Genomic DNA, 12663 nt, shown 5'->3' with positions numbered 1-12663 from the left:
TCATCATCACCACCGCCATCATCACCACCATCACTACCGCCTCCATCACCACCATCATTACCGCCACCATCACCACCGCCGCCATCAGCACCATCATCACTACCGCCGCCATCAGCACCATCATCACTACCGCCACCATCACCATCGCTACCACCGCCATCACTACCATCGCTACCGCTGCCATCACCACCACCATCACTACCGCCGCCATCACCCTCATCATCACTACCGCCGCCATCACCACCATCATCACTACCGCCGCCATCACCACCATCACTACCACCGCCATGAACAGCATCACTACCGCCGCCATCACTACCATTACTACCGCCGCCATCACTACCATCACTACCGCCACCATCACCACCATCACTACCGCCGCCATCACCACCATCATCACTACCGCCGCCATCACCACCATCACTACCGCCACCATCACCATCACTACCGCCGCCATCACTACCGCCGCCATCACTACCATCACTACCGCCACCATCACCATCACTACCGCCGCCATCACCACCATCATCACTACCGCCGCCATCACCACCATCACTACCACCGCCATGGACACCATCACTACCACCGCCATCACTACCATCACTACCACCATCACTACCGCCACCATCACCACCATCACTACCGCCGCCATCACCACCATCATCACGACTGCCACCATCGGCACCATCACTACCACCATCACTACCGCCGCCATCACCACCATCACTACTACCACTATCACCACCATCACTACCGCCGCCATCACCATCATCACTACCGCCATCACTACCATCACTACCGCCGCCATCAACACCATCATCAATACTGCCGCCATCACTACCATCACTACCGCTGCCATCAACACCACCACTACCGCTGCCATCAACACCATCATCACTACCGCCTCCATCACCACCATCATCACTACCGCCGCCATCACCACCATCATTACCGCCGCCATCACCACCATCATTACTACCACCGCCGCCATCACCACCATCATCATCACTACCACCGCCGCCACCATTTCTACCATCACTCTGTCTCGCTGTCATCACCACCACCACTGTTTCAGTCTCCCTCTGTTATCATCACCACCACCATCACCAAACAAAGATCCCTCGTGTAGCCTTTAACAGACTGTTGGGGCAAGTCCTGTTAGCGAGGAGCACCTATGAAGACCGGCATTGCACACGAGGGGGGTGGGTGGCCAGCACCACGTCCGGCCGCCTTTGTCTCCCCGTGGCGATGTTTTTACTACACACCGCACCAGGTATTTATTTAAGACCGAGTCGACCTAGGGGAGGCCCAGGACCGTCACTGGTCGCCGGGTTCCTTTGTGGCGCGCTAACCACTACACTACCCCACGCAGACACACACAGACAAGGATCCCCCGTATAGCCTTAGCAGACTGTTGAGGCAAGTGCTGTTAGCGAGCACCTATGAAGGCCGGCACGGCACACGAGGGGTGGGTGGCCAACACAACCCCCGGCCGCCTTTGTCTCCCTAGTGGCGATGTTTACACATCGCATCAGGTACTCACAGACACACGCACAGGCATACACACAGAGACACAAACCGTCACACGCACAGACAAAACAAAGATCCCCTGTTAAGGGAAATGCTGTTAGCCGGCAGCACCTATGAAGGGCCGTCACGGCACACGAGGGGGTGGGTGGTCAGCACCACGCCCGATCGCCTTTGTCTCCCCATTGGCCATGTTAGGGGAGGCCCATGACCGGTTCAGATAATCATCACTGGTGTTGGCCGTGAGCAGGAATCGAACTCGCGTCGCTGGGTTTGTAGCGCAGCGCGCTAACCGCTACGCCACGGCTCCCCACACACATACACACAGACACCACCGATGCCGCCCCCACCTGCATGAGGGAGAAGTTGCGTGAGCGGTCGAAGATGAACTCCGTCTCCACGTAGGAGAGTGTCGAGCTGTTCCAGCCAACGTAGTCGTAGCCGGGGGCCACCAGGGGGTCGGAGGTCAGGGCCAGGTCGTCGCCACCCCACATCCCGTCCGTCAGCTGACCCAGCCCTCCCGACACGTAGCTGGGGCGAGCGACGAGTGTGGGCATGCCTCATTCCTCAACTGAACTGTTTTGAAATATTCATTTAAATTTTACCAGGCCCAGGCTCGGTGTTTCAGAAGCGACCCTGGCTATCACAAATGATATCATCATCACGTGGAAATGTACAGCAGTAGCCAAATAACTCTAAATGCGTGATGTCCATTTTGACTGTGGAGGGAAAACTAGAGAACCCAGAGAACAAATCCACACGAACACGAACAGAGACACGCAAACTCCAAATACACAGCAGCAGGCATCGTCAGGGTCGGATTTGAACCCACACACTCCTGTATAGCAGGCGAGGTAGTTAACATCTCATAGCAAATTGAGACGGTGGCGCAGTGGTGGCATGGCAGTGGCATGGTGGTGGTGTGGTGGTGGGGTGGTGGTGTGGTGGTGTGGTGGTGGGGTGGTGGTGTGGTGGTGGTTGCACGTTGGTGGGGTGGTGGTTGCATGGTGGTGGCGTGGTGGTTGTGTGGTGTTCGGGCGGTGGTTGCACGGTAGTGGGGCGGTGGTTGCACGTTGGTGGGGCGGTGGTTGCACGCTGGTGGGGTGGTGGTTGCACGGTGGGGCAGTGGTTGCACGTTGGTGGGGCGGTGGTTGCACGTTGGTGGGGCGGTGGTTGCACGGTGGTGGGGCGGTGGTTGCACGCTGGTGGGGTGGCGGTTGCACGGTGGTGGCACGGTAGTGTTGGCACGGTGGTGGCACCCACCCACCTCCTGGTGGAGTAGCCGTCGTACGAGTCGTCCTCCAGTGCCAGGGGTGGAATCCCTGCCCCCCGGCTCATCATATGACCCCGGGGCAGTGAGTAGGAGGTCAGCCCCTCTGTGGAGGGGCAATTGAGGAGAGGGGGCGGCAGTGAATAGAGAGAGGGGGCGGCAGTGAATGGTGAGAGGGAGCGACAGTGAATAGTGAGGGGGGCGGAAGTGAATGGGGAGAGGGCGCGGCAGTGAATGGTGAGGGAGCGACAGTGAATAGTGAGGGGGGCGGAAGTGAATGGGGAGAGGGGGACGGCAGTGAATGGTGAGGGAGCGACAGTGAATAGTGAGGGGGGCGGAAGTAAATGGGGAGAGGGGGGCGGCACTGAATGGTGAGGGAGCGACAGTGAATAGTGAGGGGGCGGAAGTGAATGGGGAGGGAGGTGGCAGTGAATGGTGAATAGGGACAGTAGAAGAGGGAGAGAGAAAGTCGGGGGGGGTGGGGGGGTTGTTACCCACCGTCCCAGGTGCAGCCGAACGCCTCCACGCGCATGCACACACTCATGGAGCGGTCCGCAAGCGGCACGAAGCGCAGGTGGCGAGCGATGAGCGGCGGCGTGAGGTCGCGCACCACCACCCCACTCGTGTCCACGTTGCCCTGCAGCACCTGGGGGGTGGGGGGTAGCGATGAGATGTTAACTACCTCGCCTGGTACGCAGGACCACGTAGGTTCGATCCCGGACTGTGACGACCCCTGCTGCTGTATATTTGTAGCCTGCGTCTCTATCTCTCTCTCCCCGTGGTCGCTTCGGATTTTTGTCCAGGTTCCACGATTTTTTCCGTCCAGAATTTAGAATGAACAGCGTCACACGTTCAGAGAATTTGGCTGCTGCTCTACATCTCCGCGTGACGATGATCATCCTCCTCTTCGTTGAGCTGCTATAGTTTGTGACTGCGAGGTCGCTTATAAAAAAGAGCTACACAGCTCAATAGGGCCTTACCCCAATCAAATAAAAAAGAAATGGATTTTCGTTTTCGCTTGTTTACCCAAGAAAAACCTCCATGAGTCTTAAGACTCGTTCTCAGGAGGGTCCTACCAGGTATTTTCCGGAGGGAGCGACATTGCCACTCCCGCGTGATCCCCAAGACGTTTCAATGTCGAAACACTTTTGGCTAACAGCAGTCGCCTTGTGTTCGTTTTCGCCATGGGAGAACATCAGATAACCTGAAGGAAGCCCTCGAATAACGGGGGGACGGAGCAAGAGAGAGCACGTAAGAAAGGTGTTTTTGGTTGGGTTCGATCTTGTAAATATGAATGTGTCGTTGAACCCACCGCCAATACCCGACACAGCCTATTAGTGATGTTAATCACGTAAACAAAACATGCCAATTGGTTCCCACTTCAGCACTAACCGGTTCTATGTTGGAGAGTAAACCCACTGCATTTTTATATATGTTCATATATACGCACATAAATACTGACACACATACACACACATTGAATTCACATACACATGCATACACTCATAATTACTCATACAGTATACACATATTCTTATATTGTTATGATATACGCATTATATCCCGCATTCCTATATACAAAAACATTTACACAAGATATACAAGACAAAGATCCCCCGTATTGCCGTAACAGACTGTTGGGCCAAGTGCTGTTAGCGAGCACATATGAAGGCCGGCACGGCACACGAGGGGGCGGATGGCCAGCACCTCTCCCTAGTAGCGATGTTTACTATACGCCGCACCAGGTACTCATTTGAGGCTGTGTCGACCTACATACACCATCACATAGACATAACAGACCTTTACTCACAACAAAAACAAACATGAAGTGATACTTGCCCATGTATATTTACACAATCACAAGCCCGTACACACAGATACCACCACCACTGACTGCCACTGTCATCACCTTGCCTTCTCCCATTGCCACAATAAATGTGCCGCTATAACAGCTACCGCTACTGTGGGCCTGCATTTTTTTGCGTAAAAATAACGCTGCCACTGAGGTGTCTCCAGAATCGGCCAGTGCGACCCTGTGTGAAGCACGGCATTGTCGCCTAAACATCCTCTGGCATTGGCTACCCGTGGTGCGGTCATGATGCATCGCTGGCCGCCTTGTTCACGAGGTGGTGCTACTGTAGCACTCCACCGCCAGCTGTCGGGCTGTGGCCCCTCCGTCGTCTGCTGGTCTTGGGTAACGTCCGCAACCCAGTGCTGGCCGGCATGCTGCCTCACCATCCGACATTATCACCTGAGCCCGGCCTGCCTGCTCAGCCCCGGGCGTGGCTGTTGGCCCTTTTGCACCCCTGTGTGGGGCCTCACCTCTCTGTCGTGCTGGGACGATTAGAATAGCATCACTGCCGTCTACGACCTGACGCCACCGGCCCATGTGCCATCCCTCCTTGGGTCTGTGGTGGTGCCGCGCTGGCCGCTTCCCGTGACAGGGCGACCTGCGGCCTGCCCCACCATCGCCTGCCATTCTGGCCCGCTCACTGGTGTTCATCGCTGGCCTGGCCCGCACAGTTCCCGCAGCGCCCCCCCCCCCCCCACCTTGTGGGACCGTGCAACCAGCCTCACACGTGGATATTCAGTGGGATTGTTGCTGGTTTGCGAGGCCGCACTGCCTCTTCGTCATGGGATTTCTTATATGCTCCGAAATCTCGGCCTAAAGTTTCATTGCTATGCAGACGACACTTAAATGTACTTGCATATCCATGCATCTGCCTCCAGGCTCACTTCCGCACTGGCTTCCATCAAAAGTTGGTTGCAATAAAACTTCCTTCAATTGAACAGTGTTAAAACGGAGGTGATGTTTATTGGGTCACCCCACCAACTTCACAAAGCTGTATCCTTCAACATTATAATTGACGGTCATATCACCAGTTTTGGACAGGAAGTCACAAATGTAGGAGTCATCTGAGATCCCACATTGTCCTTCAAGGCTCATAAAAAAGATTACAAAGACTTCATTTTTCCATCTTTGGAATATCTCCCATGTCCGATCCCTTCTCTCTGCCTCAGATGCAGGGAAGCTGCTCAAAGGCTTCATGTCATCGCCCATAAACTATTGCAGTGTCTTACTCCCTGGCATGGCTAAGAAGATGCTGATCAATTTGCAGCGTGTTGAGAATGCGGCTGCTGAGGTATTAACCAGAACACCTTCTTCACATCATATTATGCCCATGTTGGCCTCCCTGCACTGGCTTCCAGTTTCACATAGAATCCATTTAAAAATCATACCTACATCATTGACATGCTTACACCCATACGTCCCCGTAAGGTCCCTAAGATCTGGAGATGCAGATCTTCTTTCTGCACTCCCAGTTCGAGGCTCCGGTCTATTTATTTATTTTAAAAATGCATTTCAAAGCCAATTTATACGCATCCGCTTATTAATCGTTCCGTTAATTTCGTAAATTATTTTTTAAAATGTATTTATAATATGATTATTTGTATGCATATCAGCTGCTGCTATGTCATGTACAGCGCTATATAGATGGAATTGTGATCATTATTTTACAATTTGAATACCGTGAAGTTTTGGTGGTGATTACAGCAACCAGCTTCGTCAGGCGACAGTCGTTCTCAGTCTTAAATAGAGGGAGTAGAGGTGATGTCGTACCACTGTGAGGCCTATCAGGTGTGAAGACCAGAGGGGGTGTAATGTAGTCATGTGAATTACAATTGGTCGTGTTAATCTGAGAATATGCAGTGCCTATTGTTGGTACTGTTGCACAAACTCAAACTCCTCGTGCAGAAAAGCGACCGATATTGGGAATAGGGAGGGAGAGGAGGGAGGGGAGTGGAGGGGAGTGGAGGAGAGAGGAGGAGGTGGGGAGGAGGGAGGGAGGGAGAGGGGTGGGTGGGAGGGAGGGAGGGAGGGAGGGAGGGAGGGAGGGGGAGGGAGAGGGAGGGAGGGTGGGAGAGGGGATGGAGGGGGAGGGAGGGAGTGGGAAGAGAGGGAGTGGGAAGGGAGGGAGTGGGAAGGGAGGAAGTGGGAAGGGAGGGAGTGGGAAGGGAGGGAGCGGCCCGTCTATATAGGTGAACTCGGCGGTCGTCTAGGGCGCCAAGTTAAGTGGGAAGCTAACTTCGAGAAAAAATCCAAATGAACAAAATAGAAATAAAATAACGACGATGTCATTATTTCAATTCCTGCGGGTGTACAGAGGGAATATGAATTATAATGTGTGGCACATTAGGAATGTATCACTCTTTTAATTACATCCTTGTGCAGCAAGGGAGTAAAGTGTGGTTCTGTGAAAGTCCTGATGTGCTGTGCAATGCATCAATGCATGTGTATACAGCAGCATGTGATGACTGAGTTGGACCTGTAGGTAGCTGGCAGGGTTAATGAATAACTGCACGTGTAAACCAGCCACATGGTTAATGGCGACTCGAAAGGAATGCTGTTCGTGACACGTGCTGTTGCATTTTACAGAGTGACGGTGCTGTTCTTCACAAGATTGCTATTAACCACAATAAATGTGTCTGCCCTCGATTTGGAGCACCTGCCCACGTCCTTCATTTCGAGTGTGCAACATATGTTGGCGAGCCTGGTAGGAGAGTTTCCCAGAGTTCACTGACGGGGATCAACTCTTCCAATGAGACGGACCAAGCAATAGTAAAGGCAGAATATATAAAGATATTCGTGCAAGGATCTCAACGGTCTTTACATCATCGCACTGGAACAGCTGCAGGACAAGGCCAGTACTGCTTTGAATCAGCTACAGAAAGCCCAGCTCATGGAAACATGAAGATATTTGAAGTGTTTCAATGATGATGAGATTGGTGAAGGTAAAAGCAGACGGGCTTTGATTCGTATGGCAGAAAGAGTACTTGATGAAGTTGAAGACCAAGAAGAAGATGACGAGGCCTGTGCATACATTGAAAACATGCTGTCTTTCATTGAAACAATACAACAGAAAGACAAAGACAGCAATGAAACGCGTCAAACACTGCCACCATCAAAACTTTCTGAAGATATGGATGGTGAAATACAAGTCACAAGAAGAATCCAGAAAAACCCTTGAGTAAAAGAAAATCTCAAGTGAAGGTGGAACAAAAACCACAGCAGCATTGAATCCCATACGAATGGCCAGACTAGGAAATGTACCAAAAGTCACAATACGGAGAGAATTCAGGATCTGTGGGCAGATTGGTGAAAGAGGGCAAAAAGACAAGTTATCTTACACCAATCTGATGCACCTGATCGACACAGGAACCCGTAAGGGACATGCCGAGTCTGACATCATTGAGGCAGTAGTCAGAGCAATCAGTCCTGGTCTAAATTTGAGGGACATGCTAGAAATAAAAATTGATTTGACTATGTACAAGTTAAAAACCATTTTGAAGGGACACTATAGAGAAGAAAGCACATCTGATCTCTATCAGAAGTTGATGAACATCTCTCAGAAGCAGAGGTCGCAAACGGGTTTTGATTCCTTATCCGTACCCGTACCTGGCCGCACCAGGGTCGCAAACGGATACCCGTACCCGGCCACACCAGGGTCGCAAACGGGTACCCATACCCGGCCGGGTACGGGTACCCGTACCCAACCCGTACCCATACCCTACCCGAAATGAGTGACAAACGGTTACTCACCAGTGACTCACGGCCTACCCGAACCCGGCCGCACCAGGGTCGCAAACCGATGGCCGGGTACGGGTAGCCGGGTATCGGGTACCCGATTGCGACCTCTGCTCAGGAGCCAAGAGAAACTGCACAAAACTTTCTGTTCCAAGCTATCAAATTAAAGGACAGACTATTATTCGCATCTAAAGAAAAAGGAGCTGATGACCAGTACAATCCAGATATGGTACGCAGGAAGTTCCTGAGATCGATTGGCACAGGATTGCTCAGTGACTCTATAAAATTCCAAATAAAGCCCCATCTGGATGACATCACTGTCACTGATGAGATGCTGATTGAAAAAGTCAATGAAGCAGCCAGCTTGGAATTTGAGGGACAAAACAAGCCCGAGGGGGTCAAAGGCAAGGGGTATCCTGAGGGCAGCAAGGCCCGCGGGGCCGAGGCACAGCCCAAGGGCGAGGTGAGGGCCAAGGCGCAGAAGGTCAAGGAGAAGGTGCTGCGCAGGGTGTACGCGGTGCGCCACCGCAAGGTGCACACCTTCCCCACGTTCTGCAGGCCTCACATGCTGTGGCTGCAGCTGCAATCCAAGTACCCAGGCAAGAGCACACCTACGCGCAACAAGATGGGCCACTACGCCATTATCAAGTTCCTGCTGACGACGGAGCTGGCGGTAAAGAAGAAGCCCTACAACATGTGTGATCAAGACAAGATATAAGCTGTGGTCATATGGTTGTTAGTTGTTTAAGATGTTTTTGGTTTGTTAGTGTTGTATTTAATATGTTAAGAAGGGGTCATTGCCTAAGATGAGAAAAAAAATGGTGAGGAAAAGGTTTCAAGTATGTTGGTAGGCCGATAAGTAAGTACCTAAGAGGTAAATTCCACATGGCATTGACAAGCTGTAAAGGATTTTATCTTGACAGGTACTGGGAAAAGAATCCTAACCATTTCTGGTCAGTAAAATGTGAAGCATGGTTTAATAATATAAGATTGTCTGGTAATTCCAAAAGCATAATACAATGCTTGAGCTCCTATCTCTTCGTGCACAAAGAGTTGGAGCTCACCCCAAAATAGAGAGCTTCTGGAGTGGCGCTATCTTGGAAGGGATATGATCCCTAGAGAAATTGTGTTCACGATTTCATAAACTCCTTTCATGGCAAAATGTTTGCAAGGAGAAAGGTGGAGTGTCGAGACGACTCTCATTCTGTGGGAGAGAGTGTGGCACATTAGGAATGTATCACTCTTTTAATGATATCCTTGTGCAGCAAGGGAGTAAAGTGTGGTTCTGTGAAAGTCCTGATGTGCTGTGCAGTGCATCAATGCATGTGTGTACAGCAGCATGTGATGACTGAGTTGGGCCTGTAGGTGGCTGGCAGGGTTAATGAATAACCACACGTGTAAACCAGCCACATGGTTAATGGTGACTCGGAAGGAATGCTGTTCGTGACACGTGCTGTTGCATTTTACAGAGTGACGGTGCTGTTCTTCACAAGATTGCTATTAACCACAATAAATGTGTCTGCCCTCTATTTGGAGCACCTGCCCACGTCCTTCATTTCGAGTGTGCAACAAATGCTTTTTTCGACATTTCTGAGAATGTATTGGTTGGACAGATGGAGTGGAAGGACAAACCGAATAAACGGTGCCTCTGTTTAAAACAGAAAAAAATACGCTCACAAAAAACATGAAACAGAAAATCGAGGCAAAATGTTTCCCAATTTACCCAAAAACACCTCAGCCTAGATTTTGTCCTTGGGGGTTTGGGTGTGAGGGGCGCCGATCACGCGGTTCGCCCTCGGGGACGCTGCCAGTTTCTGGCAGCGGCTCCTTAGGAGTCCCTCACCTCCTCGCCGTGGCGGTCGTGCCAGAAACTCCAGCGCTGCCCGTCTCGGCTGTACTGCAGGCGGAAGTGGGAGGCAAACTCGTTGCCGTGGCCGCCAGCGTGGCGGCCCTGCGTGGCGACGAGGGCCACCACGTGGGCCGCGGGCAGTGTCACCTGCAGGAACTCGGCGGAGCCGGGCAGCAGGGGCCCGGCGGGGCACCACGCCCCATCACCACCATGGCCCTCCAGCCTGGCACCGAGACAGCAGCGGAGACACGGTGGGGAGAGGAGAGGGGGGTGAGGGGGAGGATAAGGGGGGAGGGATGAGGGAGGGATGAGGGAGGGGATGAAGGGGGTGTGAGGGTGAGGGGGCAGAGAGATGAGAGGGGCATGAGATAGAGAGAAGACAGGGACACGAGTTGGAGATGAGGGAGAGAGGCTTTTGTGAAATATTTAATTTAAAAAAGGGAGGGGGCACATAAAGCAAAGCATTGAAACGAAATGATGAACGAAGCCAAGTGCCGACTACATCGAGCATCTTCTTGTTTCCTCTGATCGTAAAAAAAAGAGAGGCGAGGGGGACATGAGGACGAGAAGTAGATAGCGGGAGACGAGGATGGTCAGAAGCCGCCGCTCCTCCGGGTTGTTGACGATGAGGGGGCTGTCAGTGCTGTGTGGCTCCTCTCCCCCACTCTGCCCTCCACTGAGACTCGGCAATACTCCTGCTGTGGCTGGGGGCGCCGCAGCGGCTAGGATATGTTATCTACCTCACCTGGCATGCAGGAGACAGTGGGTTCAATCCCGAACCCACGACCTGTCTGTCTCGCTATCCATGTGGTTGTCATGTGGGTTTTTTTCTCCGAGTCCTCCGGTTTTTCCCTCCACATGTAGAGTATTTGGCTGCTGCTATGCATTTCCACACGACGACGATGACGACGATGAGCCACTTCGTTGAGCTATTATTTGTGATCGCCAGGTCGCTTCTGAAAAATAAGTTAATACCTCAGTGGGCTTTGCCTGGGTATGCTGTCTGGTTCAGTGTTGTATTTGTATGTGTTTGGGTAATTTGTTTACCTTTCGTGTACTTTGCACTACTATCGTGTTTTTTGTATTGTTTGTTGTACGTTCGGACCCCGTGCCCAAACTGGACATCTGTGAAAAAGAGCTTTGTAGCTCATCAGATTCCTCCTAACGTGTCAATAAACACAGTAGTTTAAAAAAAATCTCCGAGTCTGCACTCGAGGGGCTGTTTCCACTGCCACAACAGAAGACGCCATGTGAACAAAACCAGTTGCGGTAGAGATGGTCATGAATGGCCGCCGCTGATGAGCTGAGGACGTGGCTCAGTCCCAATGACGAGCACATGCATTGGCCGAAATTGGCGCCTGCGTGCATAACGTAAACACAGTACCATTACACCATTGGAACCTCATTTGCCAGTCAAAAATATGATAATTGGTTTTTTACCCTTCTATCTGGCAACAAAACTGACACCTTTTTTACAAGGAGTCATGTTTGCATAGACCACAATACCTGCAGTCATGATGCAAACAAAAAACATAACTCTGATAATGGATATGCACTGTCCTTGAAGTTGGTTGTTCCGCACCTGAGACAGCTTTCCTTAGAGCCTAGTCTCCATTGGTGTTGGACCAGATGACGCCAAAAGATGCACAACTCAAAGACAATGCACCATCAGAGTATGAGAGCTCGGGATAAGTATTTACACCATTGGAACCTCATTTGCCAGTCAAAAATATGATAATTGTTTTTTTACCCTTCTATCTGGCAACAAAACTGACACCGTTTTACACGGAGTCATGTTTACATAGACCACAATACCCGCAGTCATAATGCAAACAAAAAACATAACTCTGATAATGGATATGCACTGTCCTTGAAGTTGGTTGGTCCACACCCGAGACAGCTTTCCTTAGAGCCTAGTCTCCATTGGTGTTGGACCAGATGACGCCAAAAGGCGCACAACTCAAAGACAATGCACCATCAGAGTATGAGAGCTCGGGATAAGTATTTACACCATTGTAACCTCATTTGCCAGTCAAAAATATGATAATTGTTTTTTAACCCTTCTATCTGGCAACAAAACTGACACCTTTTTACAAGGAGTCATGTTTGCATAGACCACAATACCTGCAGTCATAATGCAAACAAAAAACATAACTCCGTAAATTTACCGAAAGAACCAAAGACTATTAATTCCTGCAGTCAAGAAAATTAAGCCTAAATATATGCATACTCTTTGGAAACACATTGTCCTACACCAGTGACAACCTTCTTTATGGCCTTGTCTCACCAGTATTAGACCAGAAGGCAAACAGTACAAATGAAAGCACCAGAGAATGTATAGTTCGGGTCGAGCAGTTATATCTATGGGATACTTTCTTGCCAGTAACCAAAATGAATAAAAATAAGGATAGGCTTTGCGACATCGGGTAA

General features: G+C 51.0%; 1 protein-coding gene across 9 annotated transcripts in view; it reads right to left on the bottom strand.

The window, feature by feature from the left end:
- LOC144952477 (discoidin domain-containing receptor 2-like) overlaps positions 1-12663 on the bottom strand; it is a 122830-nt gene that overhangs the window by 49770 nt on the left and 60397 nt on the right. For all 9 annotated transcript variants that reach the window (XM_078882894.1, XM_078882895.1, XM_078882897.1 and 6 more), the window contains 4 exons: positions 10228-10456; positions 3296-3443; positions 2795-2903; positions 1878-2058 (listed from right to left, as the gene is read on the bottom strand). In XM_078882894.1, the coding sequence (XP_078739020.1) occupies positions 1878-2058; positions 2795-2903; positions 3296-3443; positions 10228-10456 (667 nt within the window). The remainder of the gene's footprint in view (positions 1-1877; positions 2059-2794; positions 2904-3295; positions 3444-10227; positions 10457-12663) is intronic.

This window comes from Lampetra fluviatilis, chromosome 68 (assembly GCF_964198595.1).
Source record: "Lampetra fluviatilis chromosome 68, kcLamFluv1.1, whole genome shotgun sequence".
NCBI classification, from domain to species: domain Eukaryota; kingdom Metazoa; phylum Chordata; class Hyperoartia; order Petromyzontiformes; family Petromyzontidae; genus Lampetra; species Lampetra fluviatilis.
This window is presented reverse-complemented; position numbering and strand designations above follow the sequence as displayed.